We start from the raw sequence: 25,369 nt of genomic DNA, 5'->3' as shown, positions 1-25,369 counted from the left end.
TCATTCTCCACAAAAAAAAAAAAAAAATTGAAATAAAGGATGTCTCCATGATTGAACTCAATCTTTCATGTTTTTTTTTTTATTTTTTTTTTATAATTTTTTGTCTAGTAGCCTGATGGATAGAGCTCATCCAATTAATTGTGGAAAAGTGGGGTGTCCGTTCGAACCTCGGTCCCTGTATAAATTATGCAATATTCCTACCAACTGAGCTAAGCTCACGGGACATCTTTCATGTTCTTTCTATGAACTTTTTCATATATTTTTTTAGAATTTTATTATATTGGAATTTTATTTGAATATTTTAATCAACAATAAAATTTTATTTTATTTTATTGAAACGGCACCGTAAAAAATGAATTTGCAAACTACTGTCCAGAAAACGCACTTTCCCTTTCCTTGTTCCTTTGCGACGTTCCCTCCGGCTCCATCTCTCACAGAATAGAATCAAAACAATCATCTCCTCTTTTGCAGAAATCATTCGTTTACTTTTCACTATTAGGTAAATTTTACCTTAATTTCTTTTACTTCCTTTCATGAAATATTGAAATTGGCTTAATTATGAATGATGAAGTTTTATGTTTCTTAATCATTTCTATATGTTTTTTTTCTATTTTTCAACAGATAAATAAATGTTGCATCTTTCATCTTCTCCAACCTTATCATCTTTAACTTACCCCAACAACAACCTACATCATACTCCTCGTTGTTACTCAACAAAATTTTCTGTTCGTTGTTCACTTCCAAATGGAGATAATAAACTGGAATATACTCCTTGGCTTGTTGTTGGCTTGGGTAACCCTGGAAATAAATACCATGCCACTAGACACAATGTAATGTAATTCTTATTTTCATTTACTTTTTTTTTTTTAGTGTTATAATCAATTTTAAAATCAAAAGCTTCCATTTTTAGCTTCAAGTTAGAATTGACTCTGGAGGTAAGACCAATTTTGCTCGAGAGCAACTGAACATTTTAAAATCAATTCTACAACTCTATAATCAATTTTGACTATTTCAAACGTGCACCCAAAGTGTTTGAATCAATGTTTTTCTATTTGTCGTTATTCTAATCTTATGGTTTTGTATGTGTTAGGTTGGATTTGAAATAATTGATAGTCTTTCTCAATCACAAGGTATTCTGATGAATACAATACAGTCAAAGGCCTTGATTGGAATAGGTGCATCATCTCCTACCATTGATTTTTAATTTTATTTGCTATCCAACCTTCCAATGGTTAATTGCAACATTGATTTATATTTAATTATTTGATATGCACAGGTTCTATAGGAGAAGTACCAGTTTTGTTGGCGAAACCTCAAACATACATGAATTTTAGCGGGGAATCGGTTAGTTTTCCGTCATATATAATAGCTAGATTTTTCATGATTAACACACACACTGAAACTGGTCATGGATGAACTATCTGATTCGGTGCTTATAGTTATTTATGCTTATTGTGATTCGTCAATTTGAATGTTTAACTTTCTGTTATTGAATTGTCTCATTTTTAATATTGTCAAAGGTTGGGCCACTTGCTGCATATTATCGAGTGCCCTTGCGCCATATTCTAGTGGTAAGTATTTAATATCTTGATTCTGTTTAGATACAGTTTAGAAATTTGTTCATGTTTTTCCTTCGCTTTAAGTTTGTGGAAATTTTTATGTAGGTTTATGATGAAACTAGCCTTCCAAGCGGTGTTTTAAAGCTTCAACCTAAAGGTGGACATGGGCATCACAACGGGTAATGCTTGTTGTATTTCTCATAAAATGGTCATTAGGATTTTTTATGTATATCTTAACTAAGTATGATTTCAAAGTATGGATTGGTAGTCTGGCAAATTCAATTTTTTTACTTTATGAATAGTGAGGCAGTAATAAAATCTCTATAAACTTATCGACGCAAGAAAGAAATGAATTATGACATGCATAGATAAGGTTGGGATTTTAGGAATTAGATGCATTAAAGGTATCATATACATTTGATGCAAATCCCATTTGAACTCCTTTTTCTCTTCTCTGAATTTTTATTTGATGGACTCTTATTGTGTACTAAACATGACTCCATCATCTTTAAACCAGGATAATTATTTGAATGTTGTCACGGGTAACATGTAGTAGAATCCTAGCTCTCAATTTTTTTATTACTTTTTTTTTTTTTAATTCTTTGTAGTGATAAAGATTTGTATCTGAATTATGTCATAATTTGTATGATGTTATGGACAATTATACAAAGAGTACTCTTATACAAATACTTCCATCCCAATATTGCAAACCTTGTTTCCTTGACCTATTTAGGAGCTGGCATTACATTTCTCTATATATGTACTCTTCTGCTGGAAAATTATGAAGTCTATAACTGGTGTTGCTGTTGTTACAGATTGAAAAATGTGATTGGCCATTTGGATGGTTCCCGTGATTTTCCTCGACTTGCAATCGGTTAGTTCTTTGTCTACTGTCACTTCGTAAGTTTATATGTAATCTTCAGTTGTTAAGCAGAGTATGCTTCAAAACTGTGTTTGTAGGAATTGGAAATCCTCCTGGAACTATGGATTTAAGAGCATTTCTTCTACAAAAATTCAGTTCGGTGGAAAGAAAGCAGGTAACACCTTCTAGTCTTTTACCATGCGTAAATGGATTAAGTTCTTCTGTCATTACATAGAATATAACTTTTCAGCTTATGCTAGTTGTGAAATGTTTCATAGTCGCGGTCTACATTTGTGATGATTATCCATTGATAAGAGAAATTTAGGTTTATTTTAAGGGTCTTGCTAACAAGGGCACTAGTTAAGGAAACCAAAAATAGTATGTTTGCATTGAATTGAACAATTTTTTAACTTTTAAAAAGTCAAATTCATCACTTTTCACCATTTCCCAATACAACATTTCTAAATTTGTCTTCTTAACCAATGCCCTAAGGGCACTCTTTAGCATTTTCCTTATTTTAATTGTGGAACTTAATTGCACTTAATAGATGGATCAGATTTTTTTGTTTTACTAAAATTCATAATTGGGCAATATAGCAAAGAAAATGAGAAGTTAGACAATGCAAATATTTAGACAGTTGGTGTGACCTCAAAAGCAATTGGAGGATTAATAAACCTGAAAACCTATGGCACTAAAATGATAGAATTTTACATATTGTGTATCTTTTTTTGTATTTGAAATTTGATGGCAACACTTAATTTTTCTGTTGCCTCTTTTATGGCAGGTTGATGAGTCATTGGAGCAGGGAGTTCAAGCTGTTAGGACCTTAGTGCTCAATGGGTTTAACCATCATGTCAATAGATTCAATTTAGGGCAAAAATACAAGTACAATAGAGTTTAATGTTTCTCAAATGTACCACTAGTTTTTGGTTAATTGATGAAATCCATGGTTACCTGGACTAATATGTTAATTCGTGCAATGTTCACTCTCCCTCACATGGCTCTAGCAGATAATTGCTTCATGATAAGGAAATTAAGCAGTTAGGAGTTAGGACTAATCTACGAAATTAGTACCATATGCTGGAAGGCAACTTTTTCTCTTTTTCATCTCACAACCCTTCTTCTCTATGAGAAATTCTACTCCAACACCACTTTTGTACACTTTTTTTAATTTCCTTGACTTGCATTCTGCAAAATCACCACATCCTTGCTTAAAAGAAAGACCGGCAATGTAGAAGTGTTGTAACTAAATGTATAAATACAGAGGATGCAGAGTAAAACAAGAAGGGAGGCCTGAACAAAACAGAACAGTAAAGAGCTCAACAACTTTGATGCTTGTTGGTTACAGCATTGTGTGTGGTGTTAGTGAAACAATTGACAATGAGGACAGTTTACACTAACTGTCAATTTGGTTACTGAAAATATTTGGGATACCAGGCAAACTAAAACTCCATATGAATTGTAATATATCCTTATTGTTCTGGAATTGCCCGAATCACATTTGTTGTCTAAATCAAAACTTGCAATTTTACATTTTACAACGTGAGCTTCACAGTGCAATGTTAAACGAGTTTGATTGTGTAATTTGAAATTATTTATTTATAGCATAGCATTTGGTGTCTCTGATGTTGATTAGTTGCCATTGGTTTGGTACGGTGCTTGGTCTAAGTCTCTAAGAGCATATAATTGTGGTGTGAAGTAGAAGTGTACTCTACTATGATATTAACTTCGGCAAATATGTTGAAGCCTTGTTAGATTTTATGCACACCATCTAATCTGCTGAAGATTGAGATGCCTGGCTTGAAAAGTTTGTTGATCCATTTTCTTTAAATACTCTTAACTTTGTTATATAATCTTTTTTATGTAACCATATATAAATAATACTATCTCTATCTCTAATTATAAAACTTTTTGAAAAGAAAAAAAATTGTCTCAAGATCTTTTTGGTATTTTCAATTACATTAATTATTTCTTTACCAACATGCCCTTATTTATTTTACATATTTTTCTTCCATCAACAATAAATACTATGTTGAAAACATAAACAAACTCTCTCTCTTTTAAGTATTAAATTGTAAAAACAATAATCCCTCTATTTTAAAATGAGTGTCGTTTTAGCCAATTGCACATAAATTAAAGAATGAAATGAAATAATCATTAGACATACCACTTTTACTAAACTGCCCAAGAAAAAGACAAACTTAAAGTTGCATTGAAAATTGTGCGAGAGAAAAGTTTGAGTAAATTAGTGAGGGTAAAGTTGGGAGAAAAAACTAATGTTGTATTGGAAATGTAAAGTAACATTCATTTTGAAACAATTTTTTTTTTTTGCTAAAGTGACATTTATTATGAAACGGAGGGAATAGTAATTACTTACTACATCTTTCTCTAACTATAAGACCCTTTTGAAAAAATAAGGAGAATTAAGAAAATTGAAATGAGTAATAAATTTGTTTGTAATTGTCATTGTTTTTACAATTGTATCCTTTAAAAGAGAGGGTTAGTGTATGTTTTCAATATAATATTTACTGCTGATTGAAGAAAAAGATATAAAATAAATAAGGGTGTGTTGGTAAAGAATTAATTAATGTATTTGGAAATATGAAAGAGTTCTTATAAATAAAAAGAGACAAAACAATAAACCAAGCTGCTTGGGTAGTGCGCATGCCTCTACACATGAGTCAGATTAGTCGCCCATCATTGATGGATCGGAAACCGATGCGAAAGCAAAAAAAAAAAAAAAAATAAAGACAAAATAATATGTCAGAAGATTCTTGTATTTAATATCATTACCAACTTTTTTAATTCCCGCCATTTTGACAAAATGCTCCTGTAAGTTAGGGATCGGAGGCATAGATTTGAATATAACCGCATAAATTTAAAAAAAAAAATGAAAATCAGAAATTTGGAGGGAAAACAATTAAATAGTAAGAGCCAAAATTCCTTAGCACACTTCTTCTTCTTCACAAATATAATAACAGTTTCATTTCATTTTTCTCTTCCAATTCGAATTGGAATTATTTATTCAATTCATCACCATGATCGATTCAAATTCAAATTCAAACCACAACAAGAGACCCTTCCCACACATTCCTCTTTCTTCGGTCTCCGTCGTTTTAAACCATTTCCATCTCCCTCTCTTTTCAACCTCCCAAAACGGCATCGTTTCACTCTGCACCACCATGCATCTTCACGCCGATCAACCTTATTCGATCGGCCGGAAGCGTCACGACTGTCATTTCGTCTTCAACGACCGTCGTGTTAGTAAACGTCACTGTCAGATCTTCTTTGACGGTTCGCTTCGTAAACTCTACATTCTCAGTGGCATTTTATCAAACACTGGGTCTGCAATTGATTCCAAATCTCGAATTGTTCATGAGTTCAGGAAAAGAGTGATGATGTTTTCTTGCGGTAGTGAGGGTTTTCCGATTCTAGAAGCTTCTAATGGTGTTTTTGTTAATGGTGTTGAAATTAGAAAGGGAATGGCGGTGGAGTTAATGGAAGGAGATAGGGTTTCGCTTGTTTGTGGAAATTGGAATGCTTCGTGTGGGATTGGGAATCGGATTGGGTTTGTTGTAGACAGAATTATTGTTGAAAATTGTAACGGTGTTGGTGGAATTGATGGGTCAACGTTTTCAGGGCATTCACAAAGTGATAAACGGAGAAAGAGGGTTTTCGCGGTGAAGGCGAATGATTCAAAATTTGATGGAGTTTTTGTGAGGGCCAAGTATCTTATAGATAGATGTAGAGATATATTGCTTAGTCATGATCCTTTGTCTTGTATTTTGCATTCTGATTCGGATTTACAATGTGGATATAAGTTTGAAATTGGTACCGAGTTAGCGCAAAGGGCGAGGGAAGATACTGGCATTGATGTTGTGCAGTCTAGTTCGGGTTTACTTTGTAAAAGTAAAGGGATTGATTTGGAGGAAAATGGTGAAAATTTTTGTCGAAAAGGGGATTTGGGGGTTGATTATGTCAATGCTTTTGGTGATAAGAATTTGAATCTGACAGTGTCAGATTCTATAGAAAAGGATAATGTTTCTTCTGATAGTGATAATGAGCAGGGCACAAATCAACATGATTTTTACCCACCTCCTGGGAAGAATTTTTATTTGAACCGCCTTGAGTATATGAACCATGACTCGTCATCAGGTCTTGATAATTCTATATCACTCACTGAACTTATTCATCCTATTGAAAGCGTCACAAGGATGTTTATTGCAACGTTTACAAGTGACATAACATGGTGGGGTTGCCTAAAATTTCCCAATGTATTATTTTCCTTTGCTGATATTCTTATTGTTTTTCAAACCATTTTGGTCGTTGATTTGTGTTTCTTTTTCTTGCCTCCTTGTGTTACATGTTTGATATTTTGCTTGCAACATGCTATGTGCTTTTTCATTACACTCATATTGGTGGATATCTCAATATCATGTGTGAACTTCCACACTTGAAGTTGTTTATGTTTACAATCCTAACTGAGTTATCTTGCTAGGTTCTTGACATATTGTAAGATTCCGTATCATCTGCCGGTTACAATTGCATGTCAGAATACCGAGAAATGTTGGAGTTCAAAGCCTGATGAAAGAGTATTTGTGCCTTACCAGAATTATCCTAACCTAGTTGTAGTGTAAGGATTTTTCCCTTTTTGATTAGTGGTGGGAATATACAGCTCATTTTTTTTCCCTCTCTAGTGATTTACTTTCTTGTTGGATACTAGGCATCCTCCATTTCCTGAAACTATAGCATTTGGTAAAGACCACAAGAGACATGGGATAGCTTGCCATCACCCGAAGTTGATTGTTCTACAAAGAGAAGATAGTATTCGAGTTATCATTACATCTGCTAATTTGGTGGAAAAGCAGGTATTTTATTAGCCTAGCTTCTAGTTGTTAATATTAATACATATAATATTTATCTTGCAATTTTGAGAGATAAATGTTCTAGTAGGTTGAGTAGATCAGATGGAGGATAGTCAAATCACTTGATGTAGGCCTAGAAAAACTATAAGAGAAACTATTAAGAAAGATCTAGCGATTAATGAGTTGGATTGAGATATAGTTTATGTTAGAACATTATGGCGTAGTTTGATCCATGTAGCCGATCCCACTTATTGTGATAATGCTTGGTTGTTGTTGTTGAGAAAAGTGTTGTCTTCATGGGATGTAATAGATTAAGTTATTAACTTAGACATAAAATGTCTGGTGGTTCATTGCACTCATTGGTGAAATGTTTATAGTTTAGGAATATTGTCCCTTTATGGTCTTCCTGTATCCAAATTCTATCAGAAGTAATGTACTTAATTCCTTTTTCTAGCATGATCAAATATAAGGTTGATTGGGCTTTGTTTGTAGGTTAGAAATTAGACTAATGCTTTTCTATGGTGAAGAATAAAGATATTTAAATATGTTTTATCACGTGAATAGTAAGTTTATTACTATGCTATGTTTATATGTCATTAATATAACAATATTTTGATCAGTTTTTATTGCTATGTAGTGGAATAGTGTGACTAACACTATATGGTGGCAAGATTTCCCTCGTGCTATTTTGGTTGATTATGCTTCACTTTTCCGAAAAATAGATGATGATGAAGTTCATAGAAACTCAAAATGTGATTTTGCTGCTCAGTTGGCTGGGTTTATGGCATCACTTGTTATTGATGTACCCAGCCAGGCTCACTGGATTACTCAGCTCACAAAATATGACTTTGGAAGTGCAACAGGACATCTTGTTGCTTCACTACCTGGAATTCACCTTAATAGAACTTCTGTTCTGTTGGAATCCTTTCAGTCCTCTTCTGTAAGTACACTTACGTATGTCATGCAAGATATTGCCATCAACTTTTTATTGATTTTTAATATTTGAAAGTTGCACCCACCCAACTTATAGACGGGTTTGAATATTATTAGCTTCACAGCTCTGTCTTAAATATTTAAAAATCTACTCGTTTATTTTTTTATTTACTTTTTAGTATAGGATTTTAGCATAAATTGTTTTTTGATTTAAACGTATCACTATTGAATACAAAATATTGACATTATAATTTTTTTATAATGCAAAATTGTGAAAAAATATTAAGAAAGTTAAATCAAATTGAAGAAAACTTTTTCGTATGTCCTAATCTATTTTTTCATTTAATTATTTTATAGCCTACTCATATTCTAAAAATTCAATTCAAAGTTTTTATTTTTGATTTAATTTTTCCCATTAACAGTGTCTATAATAAAAGCCACTTTTTGCACCGCTTTCTGTTCTGGATTTTTTTACTACATCGTATACTCATATAGACGCTAATTGCAGTACATTTCGTCATCCCGTTTGTAGTTTCTTGGCTCAGTTGTAGCATCTGTGGTTGGTTTGAGCCATCTTTTCCGTGCTGTGGCAGACTCAAACAGTGCAGGTTTAAGAGCACTGGCTGCTGTCCTGGGAAAGTATTGTAAGAATGTTAATGGGAGGTTTGAGATTGTTTTAAGAAGAAATCACAATGTGCCTGCTGATGAAAATGCTGTTAGCGTTCTTGTTCCCAAATCTGATCAAACTTCCGAGGGAGGTATAGTCTACATTGCTTCAGAATTTTTGTGTCATGTATGTTGAATTAGTCATTCCTCATTTTTTATATGATTTTCAAATTTATTTTTATTTCTTGATCTTTTGTGTTTTGGACTTATCAGTTATATTGTTCATGCTGTCAGTAAAAGAAATAATACATAATGTCTTTCTGTTTCTTTCTTTAGATTTTGTTCAACTTGGTTTTCTGCCTAGAAATTTAGCCAAATGGGTTTCTCCTCTTTGGGATGCTGGATTCTTTTCATTTTCTGGATATGTTTGTCCAAAAGAGGCCCTTGCAGCTGCCTTGGGAGAAAACAGCCAGAAACTACAGCTGATACTGAATGTGTCAGAGGTGTGTTGGATGTGTCTTCTATATCTATAGGATGACTTGTTTATTGTCTGTGTATATGTGACCTGATATTTATAAAAGTGATGTCTTATGAACTTTTAGGGACATCATTTTCGAGATATGTCAAAGATGATGCAATCTGAACAAATTGCTGCTTTTTGCTCTCTCATTGCTTCAATTCAAAGACATTATGGACTCTGGAGATTACAAGAGGTAATTAGCACTAAAATGGGAATACTTTTTGTTTTGATTGAAGTGGTTGCACTTATTTTAATGTTGGAGCCAGGGTTATATTTGATTTTCCTTTGTTGTTTGGTTGGATTTAATGAGTTATAATTTATTTATTTTTTTGCATGAACACTTCCCAATCTTCTTGCATATGGATTGAGTTTATGCTGAGATGACTTTTGAAATATCCAATTATGTATAACTACTATTACTGTTTGTAATAGGTTCTGAACCAATATAGATGGCCTGAGTCATTGGAGTCTGAAATTGTATACGGTAAGTCCATTTTTTTAATATTATTACAATGCCAACCCTATCTCACTAGAAGTTCAAATCAACTAGCTGACCTTTTCCCCCATTCTTTTGGACTATTTTGTTTGGTCTTTTCTGTCTTTCAGGTGCTTCTTCCATTGGTTCTGTAAATTCAAAATTTCTTGCTGCATTTTCTGCTGCTGCTGGGAAGAAATCACTGCAACATTTTGATTCAGAAGAGTCTGATCCTGAAGTAATTTGAAGGCCTTTGTTTTTCCATTGAATTTGCTTGAATTTTTTTACATATCTGCTGCTAGATACATGATTCATTAAACTTTTGCGTTCACCGATTCATAAATGTAATGATGTTTTGACAGTGGGGCTGCTGGAATGCTAGGGAAGAATTGAAGAATCCTTCTGTTAAGATTATTTTCCCCACTATTGAAAGAGTGAAGAGTGCTTATAATGGGATTTTGCCTTCAAGACGTATTCTTTGTTTCTCAGAGGTAATATTATTTTCTTATTAGCTTTGAATGCGTAAAGACTGTGCTTTGGAGTATGCAATTATTCTTCAAGTTACATTCCTTTGGTACCTTTGATATTTATAAGGGAACTGGTTATGTCAGTGAATGATGGTCAGTAATTTTTGCAGGACCCTTTGATTACAATATTAATACAAAAATAACTTGCTGTGGTAATATTTCAGTTAAGCAGAACAATTGGACATATTTAACTATTAATTAAGGTGTACGAGTACCCTCACGAAAACGAAGTTACTAGAGAAATAGCTGCATTTAAGACGCCTGGAATTATCAAAGATAGGTTTAGTCCTCTCATGAGTTAACTTAGGTGGCAGGATCATGTGGGGGGAGCGTGAGAGAAACATTGTCATAGGACATAATATTGTGCAGGTCCTCTTCAGGATCTGTATGTCCATCTCACATGTGAAAAATTCATTTTTAAAGGGGTATTTATAGGAAAAGAATCAGTAACTACCCCCTATCCTCCATAGATAACATTTTCAAAAGCTCATTTAGAGGAATTATCTGGATAAAACATTAACTTGGAGATGATCAAAAGAGTTTGGTTCATGACTATCTTTTTGATCCACACATAAATGCCGTTCATCTCGTGGCTGTTCATGTTTGATTGGTTTTGGAAATCGTTTTGGAACCGTTTTCTTCAGATTTTATCTTAAAGAGGTGAACTTTTGATTTTATAGATGCTTTCTTGGAAATAACTGATTCTCTCAATTTGAACAGAGAACATGGCAAAGGTTGAAGACTTTAGATGTACTTCATGATGCCGTCCCTCATCCCCATGAAAGAGTAGGGCATCCAATGCATACCAAGGTAACTCTTATGTTTTGATGATTATATGTTTATAGAAAATATACTCAAAAAGTTTTCTTTTTGGTGCACATTTTCTTGATCTCGGCATATTCCTAAACACATTTAGGTTATATCTGTCATACAGCAGTCAACATGATCATATTAATTCGTCAGCTTAGAAGCAAATGCAACAATAATGTCTCAACATGAAATAGATAAAAGATTTGCACATTGGGCTTCTGTGTGTGTGTGTGTACAATATTTATTGTTAGATATAAAACTTTTCATGTGCTATCACCTAACAGCTGAAACTTTAGTCCCCCCCTACATAAGCACATAAATAAATAGATAAATTTCAGTACTAGATACGTCGGGCCAATGCTTTGGCCATGTTTCATGCCCAAGTAATTCTCATGAGCTGGTATTTTTCACCAGATGACTAGCTTGTGATAGTTGAATTGTTTCCTTTATTTGCTAGTGTTTTTTGTTTGTTTTTTTTCTTTTGCTGCTTGTGCTATGATAATAGTTATCGATCTGCCAAAGCTACCCCACCGTTTTCTTGTCCTAAACTATTGGATGTTCTGTCTTTTTATCTGAATAAGTTACTGTCAAGTTTCTAAGGAAAGTGATAGAATCCAAATCCATCACTAATATTATTAACAACACTAATATTGACCATTTCAAAAACAAAATGATGTGAACTTATTAAAATCTACTCCTATGATTTTCTCATTAATTATTGAGATTATTGAGATGCTTCACTTTTCTGTCTAATATGAACTCCTCACTTTGGAAGAGTTAAATCGTGGTTTGGGTGATTAGCTTCTCAATTATTAAACTGATCTCTGTTTTCCTCTCCTTGTACTACAAACATATTAACTGTTTTTACGTGAAAAAAATGCAGGTAGTGCGTAGATGCTTCTGGTCTAGGGGGGAGGCGCCTTCGATTGGTTGGGTATACTGTGGGTCTCATAATTTTAGCGCTGCTGCCTGGGGGCGACAAATTTCAAATCCATTTGGTACAAAAGCAGATGACCCTCACAAAGGAGATCCATCTGTGAATTCTGGGCTTCATATTTGCAATTATGAACTTGGGATTATATTTACTTTTCCTCCATCAGAAAATAATGAATGTCCTAAAGTTAAAAGTACAAAATTAGATGATATTGTTCTGCCATATGTTGTTCCTGCTCCTAAATATGGATCTCTAGATAAGCCAGCTACAAAGCTTGCTATGAGAGAGGTGATGACTGAACTCGCTGAGCGAGAGGGGGAGAAACAAGCTGAAGAAGAAATTATGGAAGAGATTCTTGAGGAAGAGGAAGAAATAGAAGAAATCAATTGTGTTGGAGAGGAGAAGGAAGAAGAGAAGGCATATGCTGAGATACTCTGGAGTCAAGTTGATTCTTCTCAGAACAGTTGAATTTTTGTAAGCAGCAGTAATTATGGAGCAGTCAACACGAACACTTTGGTGTTGGGGGAGTCGAGTCTCGGTATCTGGTCCCAAGATGCAAGGGTGGCTTTGAATCTTTCAGAAACAGTTGCAAATGTCAAGCAAAATCTGAGATATTAGGATTGAAGAGCAAAGCTGTTGACCTCCTGTCTCGAGAAACTGATTAAGACTTTTTTTTTTTAATCGGCAAATATTGTTTAAGGCATAGCCTGCACAAGATGTGCAATTGGCTTGTGAGAAACTGATTAAGACTCATCCAATAACGACTTGTGTGAAGCAAATTGATATTTGGGGCAGGAAGTGGTATTTTCAACCTCATGTAATTCAGTCCATTTTAGGCATGACGGATTATTGATACACTTTCTTGCCTCATGTCCCAATCCCAATTGCTCTGAGCACCTGGTTGCTTCAGTTCCACCTCTACCATGGTTTTTAAGTCAAATATGATAGACAGAATGGAAGGACCATCAGTAGCATTTCTTTTAGTTTTGATTAAGGATTCTATTGGAGGATTTGAAAGTGATGGTTACATTCAACAGCTAGACAATGAAAACTGTGCAGTAGCCTCAAGAAAATGAGGTAGGACCTATGGTAATTAGATGAATTGTGTATAGCATTGTAATTATTATTTTTCTGCTACATCTTGATGATCAGCGTTCGAAACTAGCGACAGGACAAGAGGTGGTTGCTGCCAATGGACCTTATGTTTGGCTTAAAGATTCCAATAGACCAACGGTGTCATGTCTTATATGGTCCAAGTGGGGTTGACAATACTCTGAACTTGGCAAAATCTTAGGCAGCATGGTATATTATATTGGCTCCCTAAGGCTTTACCTTGTATATTGTATCATTGATCAATATTGTATCATTAATCAATATTCAATTCAATAACATTTGTTGTAAGTCATAAAATCCAAAAAGGCTCATTGGTTTGTGTGGGAAGTACACATTTTAGTCAGTTAGTAGTATGGTTAGTGATTGTAAATCAGTTGTGTCAGTTTGCAGTTAATAAGCACTGTGAACTCTACAAATAGAACAAAATTGTAATATTTTATTGATCATCAACAATAAACATTTGACAGTTTCTCTTATTTCCTTAAGCTCTTCAGCTAGCATTTTCACCTGATATCCTCTTCCTCTGATTTCAAATAGATTGCAAGATTAGTTTGTGTGTAGACTTATGAGGGTAGTATAGTAAAAGTAGATTTTTTATTTTTCATTTATACACATTTTTTAATGTGTGAAATGATCGAATAGATCGATTATTGTATGGTGAAGATATTAACATAGCTAAGAGAAACTATTGTTCTATTGCTCGAGACAGGAACCTTCTATTTGTGAGTGAGTTTCAATGGTTGTGTTATTTCGTCGATAAAAAAATCTCTATTTGTAAGTATATTTTTAAACTAACACAGGTGATCGACTCATGACATGGTCGCCATGCGTGAGTTTTTTGCGCTGAATAGAATTTGGCAGTCCGAAAACCACACTGAGTTACCCAATTCCTTTCTTCCGATGTCAATTTTTTTGCAGCTGTTTTTCATTTTTCCCTCTGTTTGAATCTTTTGTGCAGCGCAGAAGGTGAGTACAGTCTTCTTTAGTGTCATAATAAAACTGTCACATTTAGGTTTTGTTGCATGTCATAGCTTTTGTATGTTTGCTCTTATTGCTAAGATTTTCAGGTTTATGGATCTTCTATATCAAAAGCATACATGAGCACAAACTAGATATGTTTCTTTAAAATGTTGGAAAATGTTTCTGTAAGTACAAAGGCACAATGTTCCCCAAGTGGTCATTGCAAAATAACAAATAATAAACCCAATTTGTTTACCTTCTATTGGCACAAACTCGACGACATGGTAGTCCTCCATTGGATGATTAACTCTCGCTTTCGCTAAGGTGAAACCTCATTTTATTGACCCTTCATGATTTTTCCCTTTACTTTACTAGTGTTGTATGATGAACGCGTGGCTACATGCTCAGAGAAAGAAAACTTCAAACAGTAAAATTTATCCATGATAAGAACAATAATTGACTTGAGCAACCACACCATATTTTTTGTTGCTTTTAGTACCCATTCTAGGGTATGTTGGTATGTTCTAATCATCTTACGAGATAGCTCATAACATGAGGTCGCCTAATCACATTTTAAATCCAGAATTTGTTCTTTGTATATATTGGACAGGTATAGTTACTCTTAGAAATCGTGGTTGGGCCTAACACAACCCCACAAAACCGGCTTGTGAGGTGAGGATTGCCCCCCACTTATAAACAAATTTTCAGGCCATCTCCTATCCGATGTGGGACTCTTAACACCCCCCTCACGACCAGCACTATTGGGCTTGGTTCGTGGACATAAATGGTGGGTAGCTCGATAGCGGAAACCTGATAGCAGGTGGGCTTTAGGAATTTGGGTGAACTTTATTGTGTTTCTTTAGTGGGAAGTGTGATTTTAGAAAAAATAGAGCTGTTTTTGGAGTGTTTTTGAGAGAAAGGGAGTCAATTTCAACTACCAACGAATGAGAATGACCATGCAAAGACTACGAACTACTGTGTAAGAAGCATGGCCATGCATTGCCAGCACCATTTGATGTCGTAATTAAGCGCAGTTGAATGTGCACTTTTCATATTAGCAGCTCTGTCATTGTTTAGCACAGGCATAGGCACAACTACGCCACCTTAATGCACGGTCGTGCACTCCCTGCACACCTATGTTGGTTTCAATGTGCCATTTCGGGCTTCGGATTTGCATCTCTCATTATAAAAACCACCTTCTTTAGTATTCATCAGAGGTGGAGTTCGTGAATTCTTTTGATGTATGCTCTGCATGTTCTTGCCATGTTTCTTTGTCAGAGATTTTGTTCATTGATTACCTTTCACTATTTGATTGCCAAGATAGCATAAGGATCTATGAATCTAGTATTTGTTATCGAGTCTTCTGAGAATAATTAACAGGACTTAGTCCTGTGTTGTTGTTTATGCGCGCTCACTCTTGGTGAGACAACTCAGGATGCTATAGTTTATTTAAAAGGGAATGTTTTTCTATTATGCATTAGAAGAATATGAAATATTCTTGCAGTTGTTTAGTGAATGATTATTGCTACTGTTTTGTTGTGGAGTTTGTTGCATAATTCCCATTACCCATTTTTCCATATCAGTTTTGTATGGGTTAATGAATTGATCCAATACTTTTTTCACTGAATGGCCTGATAATATCATGCTATTCATAGTTGGTTTGCTCCTTTAGTCACTATTCAAAAACTTTTTCATTATTTTTGCATTGAGATGACTCCGATTTGATTCGCTTTCGACTTTGATTGGTCGTTTTCAATTTGTTGTTATTTTTTAGCTATGATATTTTTGTTTTGTTAACTCGCCATAATTAGGGTCTTTGACTCCTAGTAGACGCCCCACGGTATCTCACGACTTAAAGTCTTTTGGACTCGCTATGAAATTAATCCTCAAATGAGACAGCAAGGCATGGTTACAATATGTTTTCCTCGTTAGTTCTCCTATGTCTCAATAGAAGTTATAATGTGCGAATATTTTTTTAGGGTCATTGTTTTATATGCAGAGAAAGGGAGAGTCGTATAAGACTTGCCTTTTTATATTTTTTGCAAAGCTGAATATTTATGTTTGGTCTGACTTTTACTTGCTTATTCATTCTTCATTATCTCCATGGTTTGGTTTAATGGCTTTTCAGGTTAGGCTAGTTGCAAGTTCTAAGCGTGACTCTTTTATTTTATGCCCACATTTTTTGTTTCACTTCTTGCCAAATTCCTCTTGAATGAAGCAACAAGTGTTCACACAACAAGACAAAAGATTTTTTTTATTAGATTCTATTCATGAAATTATGACGACCATAATAATGATCAGTTTTTCCTTGTTACTAACAAAGTTTGAGATAACAGATTGCTTGCTTGTAATTTTATGGTTGACTTTTTAAATTACAGCTGGAAAGTTGAATATATATATATATATATATATATATATATATATATATAGATATATTACCTTTTGAAAGTGAATTACCATTGGAGTTGTTCAAGATAGACGGTTGTTAATTTTATCTTAAAAAAGGCAAAAAAATATATCCTTAATTTGTAATTATCTTTTTTTAGAATCATTTATTCTCTTTGAATGAGTTAAGCAAATCTTTATTTGGCAGTTGCTGGAAGGAAAGTGTTGTGTGGTCCATTTCCCTTTTACAACAGGTAGTTGATGTGGCAAAGCTAAAATGGTTGGACTGCTTTTTTGAGGTCATAGATTCTTTGTCCTAACTGGCTCACAACCTTGTACCAGAAAGCAATCTTTAACTACACTCACTTCCATTCCAATTGTTATAGGATTCTCTCTGTCATTGAGACCTTTATATACTTCCTTTTTCCTTTTTTTTTTTTCTCATCTTATTTTCTTCTTTGGATTATATTAAGATACAAGAAAAGCAGCAGCGTTTACTTTACTACCATCAAATCATCTTAGGTAGGCAACTACTTTTTCCTTTCATTTTAGTTTTCTATGTTTTTTAATTATGGTTTTTTTAAAGCTTATGTGTTTGTTTGTTGTATCATGTGGTTTGAATTCATGTCAGCTTTGTTAATAATTTGAATTCATCTTATTGTTGTGGAAAATGATACATAGATAAGAAGCCCCTTCCCTTGATACCACACACACAATAGAAACAATGAGTAAATGAATATTGGCGTGAATTGTATATTTGTCTTGTTTTTTTACTTCATTCCTCTCAATTTAATGGTTCAAATTTACATCAAGTTTGTAATTCATAATAGAAACGGAGGAAGAAGTCAAATTTTATCTGTGATCCATGATTAGAGATTGGTTGACTCCAAACTAAATAGGATTTAATAGCTTGACAATGTGCGGAAATTTTATAAAATACATTTTCTCAACCCGGAATTCTGATTCTCTATGGCTGTTGTATGATATTGTAGCTCTAGAGAGCGTTAGATTTTGAGAGAATATAATTTAACGGTCTCGACAACTACTGCATCATACAACAATAGTTGTAGAGGATCCAATTTCCTCTAGTTGGGACTACATATAAAATTATTACACGTGTAAAACATTTTTTTAAAACAGAAAAATAACATTATTGGAGGTGCCAAAGTTAACCGTTTGTCTGTTATTCCTTGCTAAATTTGTGAGTTATCAATTTCTGTTAATTAAATGAGAGAGAAATAGAAAAGAACAGACAGGCAAGTCCAATTCTAAGACCTCAAGAGTCAAAGATAAACAGGTAATAAACAGTTGGGCATAAAGTGTTATGAGTTGCAAAATCTAATCTAAGGTACATTCTATTATAAGATAAACATAATTTACCAGTCAACAAATGCCTACCCTTTTCTAGAACATGATTATTAAGGGACACATAGTATAGTTTCAAGAACATGTCCCGTGATTATATACGCAACTCCAAAAAACTCTTCCCGGATCTAAGTTGATAAGACATACCCTGAATTATTTGATATGACATGCTTTCAATAGGGCACAAAGCATTTTGCTTTCACATTCTAAAGAACATGTGGGGTCATTATGATCTGGTCATGAAATTATTTTTGATTTAATCCTGCATTAATCTTTAGAGTCTTCTGCTACTATAAATCTATCTTTGGATCTATAGTCATCATATACACAATACCTTCTTTTTGTTTCTCTTCATAAAAGTGTAGTGATTTTTCTCCTCTTCTTATGTTGATTGCAATTATTTTAATTGAAAATTTTTAATTTTTGCTTGGTTCGTTGAAAATATGGTGTCCTATTAACAGATCTTAGATAAACTCTAATATTATCTTATGTTTTGAGTCTGATTTATCTTCACAAAATCAGCTTGTAAGGTGAGCATTGTCTATAGACTTATCTCTAGCTAATTTGAGACTTGAGCTTTTTCCAATATATAGAAAAATAATTGTTGATCAAAACATTCATGCGAATATATAGCATTTTTTGGTTTCATCTTCAAGTATGTCATGGATTTAATGCTTGCTTATATAGTTGAGTTCTAATATAATCATCATGAATATTTGTAGGTGAGGTTCTGATAGTGATGGGAATGGAGAAGCCACCAGTACATGGTTCAACAACAGGTGATTGTAAACCACTAACAACGTTTGTTCACACAAACACAGGTGCATTTAGGGAAGTAGTGCAAAGATTAACAGGTCCCTCAGAAGGCAATGCAACAAAGGAAGAGCAAACTGCAAAGGTTGCACCGATTACAAAGAGAACACCACCAAAACTCCATGAAAGAAGGAAATGCATGAAGCCAAAACTTGAGATTGTTAAACCAAATTTACAATATCACAAACAACCAGGTGCATCACCTTCCTCTAAGTCAAGAAATTCTAGCTTTCCTTCAAGTCCTGTATCAGGTAGTGGAAGTTCTAGTCTTCTTCCAAGCCCTACCACACCTTCAACATTGTTCTCTCGGTTAACTATTATGGAAGATGAAAAGAAACAAGGATCTGTGATAAATGAAATAAACATAGAAGAAGAAGAGAAAGCTATCAAAGAGAGACGATTTTATTTGCATCCATCACCGAGGTCTAAAGCAAGTGGCTTCAATGAACCAGAATTGCTTAACTTGTTTCCCCTGGCATCTCCTAAGGCATGTGAGAAAGTATGAATATGATCTTGAGGATGCAACTATTTTACCTTATATTTATCAAGTATGTAATGACAAATCGCTCTCAAGAATACAAGTTCAAATTTCATTGGAATAATCATTTATCAAAGTTTTATTTATGTCCAGACCAAATTGCATATTATCAAGGTCTCTTTTTTCTAAAAACCGGAGTTAAAATTGGGATAAGTATTTTTAATAAGGGAAATAAATATTTAATGCATGCTTTCTTCAATTTATTTACTTTTTTTATTAAGTAATTATGAAAAATATTTGCTTCATTGTAGGATTGTCCTTCAAAAGAAAATTTGCAAGTGCATATCGCTTACCAATTTAATCATATCATAATATTACCAGAGGAATAAAGGGAGACATAAAAGCAAATTTCTTTAGTCTATTTATCAAAATGTGAACTTGAGAATTTTAAATGTTGAAGTATTAAAGATTAAAAATATGGAGTGCTATCGTTTTGTCAAAAAAAAATAAAAATGGAGTGTTATTGTGCCACATTTCTTGTTTCTTACACATTCTCTGTAAATCTAAATATTTATTTCAATTTTTAAATTCAACAATTCGAACAGGCCTTTTTTTGTTTGGTAATTAGGTAAGTGTAATAAATTAATCACAATTGTTTTAGAACTGTGGTTAAACCGACGTGACTATTTTTTTTCTTTAAAAATATTAGGAAAACTCATTTCATATTTTAGAGTCTGAAAATCAGAAGGTTTTTTTTGGAATTTTGGAAAAGGTGAGAGGCTAAGTGTTTGCTTATTTAGCTAAGTGTTTGTTTATTTCACATACCATGAAATGTGGGAAAAGAAATTCATAAATATATTTCACACCCCTACATCTCTCCTTATATTCCCACAATTTAACAAAATTCTCAATTTCCCCTTTTTAATTTAAACTATTTTCTTTTGCAATTTTTTAAAATATTTACAGATAAAAAATTATTTCAAAAAAATTTAAAAATCAAATTTTGGAACTTTAAATTCAGTTTTTGTTTGAAGTATAAATTCAGTTTTTATTTAAATTTAAATAAACAAACACTTAAAATTATTTTTGGTTCTTCAAAGAAAAAGTTATTTTTGGAATTTCACATTGTTCGTGAGGTAGGAGTGTATAGAGTATAATTTTCATGCTCTTGGTGGAACGCGACATACGGTTCCCTTTCACTCTCCGCCGGACGCGACCCTTCCTCGCCGTTCGCTTCGCCGCCGTTGTCCCTCCTCGTGCACGCTGATCGATCGTGAGTAATCGTAAGTTAATTTTGAAATTTTAAATTCGAAGTCAAATAGTTTAAACTTTAAGTAATTTTGTTGTTTCAGATTTGTATTTGACTGTTTTATTGATTAACAATCGCTTAATTTCAATTCAAATTTGATTATCGGTATTATTAATACTGCTGCATTGTTCTTATTATGATCATGGTTAAGTCAGTATTCATGAAACAAGGATACGTACATGGTACACCAGACTTGACACCGACACGCCGACACCGCTAATAATTTGAGAAAATCACATAATTTAGTGTAATTATATGTGACGGTGCCGTGCTTCATAGGCCAGTATTGATTAGAATATTATTTTATGTGGTGCCTTACTTTGTACTAGGTATGATTTGGTCCTGAATACGCATGAGTTCAACGCGTTACAAAATACCTTGGTTAACGATGAACATATATTGCTTTGGAAGGAATCTCACCACCGCATCATGTTGTTTGCCGCCCGTGCAACTTCCAACACATAAGTATGACATAAGTTACCTACCTATCTTATAGGTTGTCACTGATATATTAGGTGCTGACTATCTTGTATGTTGCAATGTAGGGAAGCACATTTTTGGTATGTTTTACCTCAGGAGGTAAAGTGTACAAATCTATTGAATCGATATTTTGAAATATTATCACCTTGTGAGAAAGAAAATGTACTTCGTATGCGTGGGGAGGAGCTCAAGAAAAGTGCTCTCCTAGCTCGTGCATTGGTTCGCACTACATTAGCAAGATGTATGTTTTGAAGTTCTAATACTTACTTTCTTATTGTTTTTTATTTCATTTGTATGACATTGTTACTATATTATTTTAAATGGAGGAGTGCCTCGGGTGAATTATGTGATGCTAAATTACTGCTTAAGTTGAAGTGAAAATATTGTATGGGACAGAGTGTTGAGCGGTAAAGAACCAACACGAACATAAAGTTAGCGTAGCAGAGATGAGAATGTTGCGTTGGATGTGTGGTAAGATTAAACATGATATAATTAGAAATAATGACATTAGAGAGAGAGTTGGGATAGCACCTATATGAGAAAAGATGGTAGAAACTAGATTTAGGTGGTTTAGGCATGTAGAGAGGTGACCTATGGATTATGTAGTAAGGAGAGTAGATCAGATGAAGGCGAATCAGATCACTAGAGGTAGGGGTAGACCTAGGAAAACTAAAAGAGAAACTATTAGGAAGGATCTAGAGATAAATGAGTTAGAGAAAAACATGGTTTTTGATGGAACACTATGGAGTTGTTTGATTCATGTAGCCGACCCCACTTAGTGGGATAAGACTTGGTTGTTGTTGTTACTATATTAACTACTAGTAACCAAGCAGATTTTCTTTTCGAAGATTTTGTTTGCAAATCATATTCATATATACATGTTCAGCCAGATTTTAGTATTTAGTGGACCAAAAACGTGTGGTTTTGTTTAGTGGTCGACACTACCATAGTAACTAGCAAGATTTGGTTTTCTGAATCTTGCTAATATTTCTTGATTACTTATTTTTCTCTCTTTGTACTTTTTATTTTTTGTGATTGGTGTTGTTTTGAGAATTGGTATATATAATGGAAAATCCATACACTATTATATCAATGTCCTGTACCTCGGTGGCAATTGTGAGGATCACTGACAGATACCAGAAAGTCTCACATACAAATTAGGTAATTGAAATGCAATTTTATTAAGAACAAGATTCTGAACAACAATTCAGAACAACATAGATTACAGGAATCGAATGAAAATACGACCCAATAGGAAATTTGAGAATGGCCGTGCTCTTCCAAGTCTAACTGTTTTCCAGCCTGCCCTCTATCCTTCTTCATAGTGACTCAAATAACCCTCCACTTTGCTCTCCCTATAATCACTCTCTCAACTGCTTCCTCGGCAGAAAGTTGTAACTCCTATCCCCTCTGGAGTTTTGATCAAGCGCTTTACATCTCTTCATCCTCCTCTCATAGACTTTATAATTTTGGGCCCTAGTCTCAGGCCCATAACAGTCGCACCTGTTCATGTTGTTTCCCTTTTCTTCTGGAACCAACCACATTATGTAACTCCTTACCTTTACAACTTTTAACATAATTTGTTTGATTTAGTTTTCTCTGATAGACATATAGCCTACTTGTTTGGTGGAACATCTGTTATCTGTATATTGTTCATGTTCTTGTATCATTTGGTTTTGATTCTTTCTATATCGCAACAGAGGTCATGTGTCTAAACAATTTTTTTTGCTGCTAGACCAGACAAATTGTCAAATTAATCCAACATCCTTGAAGTTTAGGAAGAACGATTATGGTAAACCTGAGGTGTGTTTATCTATTCTTAATTATTATTTGTCTGTAACTTCTGAAAGATTTCACTTTTATCTTGCTTGTTTATTGTTCATTGAGTTTTTTTTTTTTTTGTAATCAGTCAAAAGTTTTAAGCAGCATATTTGAATAGGTAGATTGGCAATATACTGATGATCGGAGCCTACCACCACTACATTTTAATATCTCGCACACTTCTTCTTTGATAGCTTGTGGAGTAACTGTTGGCTCACCGGTATGTATTTTATATTGTTATAGAAATGATATTTATTATTTTGTCATTATATTATATTCTGTTCGAGTTTTTAGATTTATTATTTTTGTTGTAATTTTTCCTGCTCAAGACTATTGTCTTTGAACGTATTTAACTTGTGTTCTCATTGTAGATTGGAATTGATGTGGAAGAGAAGCAAAGGAGGTTAAAGAATGACATTTTAGCCTTTGCTCGTCGATACTTCTCTCCACATGAAGTAGAAATGCTAGCTCACATTGTAGATCCTGAGCTTCGGCGTCAGGAGTTTATTAAATTATGGACTCTGAAGGTTTGTCGCATTATTGATTTCACTGTGCTATTGGGTTGATTTTTACTACTCATTTAGGATTGAGAGTTGGGTCAGAAACCAACTTGACTCTTTTTTGTCAGAAGCACAAATGTGACTCATTGAACTATTAACTGGAAAAAATTTGAGTATTTTTTTGGTTAGTTCGTATCATTGATTTTTCTCTTTGAGCATTACTTATTTTTTTGATACTAGAAATATTTGCAAAACATAAATGATGTGATATAAAACTTCTCAATGGGAATGTATATTAGTAAAATGCTTTTTAAAGTGTCTAATTGTTTGTTTTTTCTCTTTGGTAGCTCTAGTCTTTACTAGTTCATTGTTTTATGTATGAGTTCCTTATTTTTGTGTGAAGTATTTGTGCGATTAATCAAATGTTGAGTAGTAAGCATATATTTCCTTTGGTACTTACCTGCTTTATGATAATTGTAATGATAATGTGACTAGGGAGCATAAGTAGGTTGAGAATTCAACCTTTTTTTTTCTTCCTATTCTGCAGCTTCACTTACAGAAACATTTGCCATTTATAGGAGGCATATGTAAAAGCACTGGGAAGGGGCTTCTCAGCATCTCCTTTTAATACTTTCACTATTCGATTAAGAGACCATGTGGTGAAAGGAGGTATCCATGTTCCACCCGATGTGATTTCTAAGGTATGTTTCTTATAAAGTTGGTTAGATATTTATGTTGGTGAACTACTGGGGTAGCTACTGTCATACGGGCATGCCCTAAATATTCGGGCTGAAATTGCAGTATAGTGAACAAATCCTTGTGTTAGTACCATGTGAGTTATTTGATTTTGTCTGCTTCAAGAGTTTATTTTGCTGACAGGAAGCTGAAATTACCGTTGAGCCTTCAGGTGATCTGAAGAATCTCTCAAGCAATTGGCATTTTGTGCTTTTAGAGTTAATTGGTTCTCATTATGCCGCCATTTGCATAGAAAAGGACAACACCAATGCAGGTAGCATGCCTTTTCTTTTGTTGTCATAAGAGTATATTGCTGAAATGGTAGTTACACAGTACTTTCATAATCGCACATGCTGTTGATGCCACATGTTAAAACTATTTTCTGGTACTAAAATGCAGCAACAGTTGTCGTGGTCATTTTTAGATTCAACAATTGTATGAGTAACATTATTTTTTTATCTAGTAGTTTGAGCAGTTTGAGTAGCTGATAATGGCTCATGTATGTGGTTTGTAGACAAAGGGAGCATTCCAGTAAATTTGATTATACGGAAAACAATCCCATTTGTTGAAGATGGATGTATTTCCGGAACGGACTCTGCGGAAGTCATCGGTGGCTTGAGTAAATTGCTAGTGTGTTGATTAGTGATTCCATAATAAAATGGATGTTTCAACAACGGCTTTACATTTTAGAATCAGTGTTCTAATTTATTTTAGAGCTCCATTTTTTACTGTTGCTTGGGAAGGCTGGGATACTGTCTTAGATGCTGATATCTACTGAAACTTTAGAACATAATGTACTTCCTTTTCCCCATTTTCCTCTGCAGTGGTTGTTGCACATGCAAGAAATAACCAATTTGTTTGAATAATTTAAGCATCTAGCTTATAGTAAGATTAGGCATCTTGTTTATAATAAGATGTTAAAAAATTTACTGTTTTTGCATTTAATGTTATCTACATAGTATGTTGTTAAGTTGTATTGTATCTACAAACAGTATTTAAGAAAAATAATTTATCTTTTAAACTAACATTAATTTTGTTTCAACTTCTTAAAAAATTAGTATTTTTGGCTCTGCATTTAATCTCTTCTAAATCAAAGACCAAAATTAAACAAATTTTCAGCCGTAATAATAAAAAATTCTTGCTAACAAATGGCCAAGACGATCCACAACATAGCACCTCAAATTGGGTGCTTAAATGGGTCTCATGTATCTACATCATTAATTTTATAGTAATACTTAATAAGCACAAATTTTCTCCAACTCAACACCTCAAATAATTCTATATCGTTACATTTCAACAAAATTTATTTAATTTATTAA

General features: G+C 33.7%; 4 protein-coding genes across 9 annotated transcripts; all 4 read left to right on the top strand.

Annotated features, from left to right (window-relative positions):
- Positions 1 to 341: 341 nt before the first annotated feature.
- On the top strand, positions 342 to 3,522 carry LOC11441034 (chloroplastic group IIB intron splicing facilitator CRS2-B, chloroplastic). Its single transcript, XM_003630387.4, has 9 exons — positions 342 to 499; positions 622 to 830; positions 1,091 to 1,175; positions 1,277 to 1,344; positions 1,521 to 1,571; positions 1,665 to 1,738; positions 2,375 to 2,433; positions 2,520 to 2,596; positions 3,206 to 3,522. Exons 2-9 carry the CDS (start codon positions 630 to 632, stop codon positions 3,320 to 3,322), a joined length of 732 nt encoding a protein of 243 aa, XP_003630435.1. The 5' UTR covers positions 342 to 499; positions 622 to 629; the 3' UTR covers positions 3,323 to 3,522.
- A 1,913-nt stretch (positions 3,523 to 5,435) lies between these two features.
- On the top strand, positions 5,436 to 13,680 carry LOC11437260 (uncharacterized). The gene is made up of 12 exons (XM_003630386.4): positions 5,436 to 6,670; positions 6,920 to 7,054; positions 7,145 to 7,289; positions 7,924 to 8,226; positions 8,752 to 8,977; positions 9,162 to 9,328; positions 9,428 to 9,538; positions 9,778 to 9,829; positions 9,952 to 10,058; positions 10,183 to 10,311; positions 11,068 to 11,157; positions 12,041 to 13,680. Exons 1-12 carry the CDS (start codon positions 5,460 to 5,462, stop codon positions 12,557 to 12,559), a joined length of 3,195 nt encoding a protein of 1,064 aa, XP_003630434.1. The 5' UTR covers positions 5,436 to 5,459; the 3' UTR covers positions 12,560 to 13,680.
- Positions 13,681 to 16,158: 2,478 nt separating this feature from the next.
- LOC11427089 (VQ motif-containing protein 31) lies at positions 16,159 to 19,357 on the top strand. Of its 2 annotated transcripts, XM_024773551.2 has the most exons (3): positions 16,159 to 16,292; positions 16,758 to 17,071; positions 18,637 to 19,357. In XM_024773551.2, the coding sequence occupies exon 3, from the start codon at positions 18,654 to 18,656 to the stop codon at positions 19,230 to 19,232; it is 579 nt and encodes a 192-aa protein (XP_024629319.1). In that variant the 5' UTR covers positions 16,159 to 16,292; positions 16,758 to 17,071; positions 18,637 to 18,653; the 3' UTR covers positions 19,233 to 19,357. The 2 variants fall into 2 exon arrangements, with proteins under 2 accessions (XP_024629319.1, XP_003630432.2); XM_003630384.4 differs by lacking the exons at positions 16,159 to 16,292; positions 16,758 to 17,071 and adding an exon at positions 17,118 to 18,444.
- A 953-nt stretch (positions 19,358 to 20,310) lies between these two features.
- LOC11436287 (4'-phosphopantetheinyl transferase) lies at positions 20,311 to 24,995 on the top strand. Of its 5 annotated transcripts, none has more exons than XM_024773550.2 (9): positions 20,311 to 20,488; positions 20,844 to 20,979; positions 21,060 to 21,235; positions 22,730 to 22,797; positions 22,934 to 23,035; positions 23,187 to 23,342; positions 23,894 to 24,016; positions 24,195 to 24,324; positions 24,517 to 24,650. In XM_024773550.2, the coding sequence occupies exons 2-9, from the start codon at positions 20,867 to 20,869 to the stop codon at positions 24,519 to 24,521; spliced, it is 873 nt and encodes a 290-aa protein (XP_024629318.1). In that variant the 5' UTR covers positions 20,311 to 20,488; positions 20,844 to 20,866; the 3' UTR covers positions 24,522 to 24,650. The 5 variants fall into 5 exon arrangements, with proteins under 5 accessions (XP_024629318.1, XP_039685440.1, XP_003630430.2 ...); XM_039829506.1 differs by having other exon boundaries at positions 20,315 to 20,488; positions 22,730 to 22,786; positions 22,938 to 23,035; positions 24,565 to 24,995; XM_003630382.4 differs by having other exon boundaries at positions 20,315 to 20,488; positions 24,565 to 24,995.
- The last annotated feature ends 374 nt before the right edge of the window (positions 24,996 to 25,369 follow it).

Source organism: Medicago truncatula, chromosome 8, assembly GCF_003473485.1.
Source record: "Medicago truncatula cultivar Jemalong A17 chromosome 8, MtrunA17r5.0-ANR, whole genome shotgun sequence".
NCBI lineage: Eukaryota > Viridiplantae > Streptophyta > Magnoliopsida > Fabales > Fabaceae > Medicago > Medicago truncatula.
Note: the sequence above shows the minus strand (reverse complement) of the source record. Positions and strands in the feature narration are given on the sequence as shown.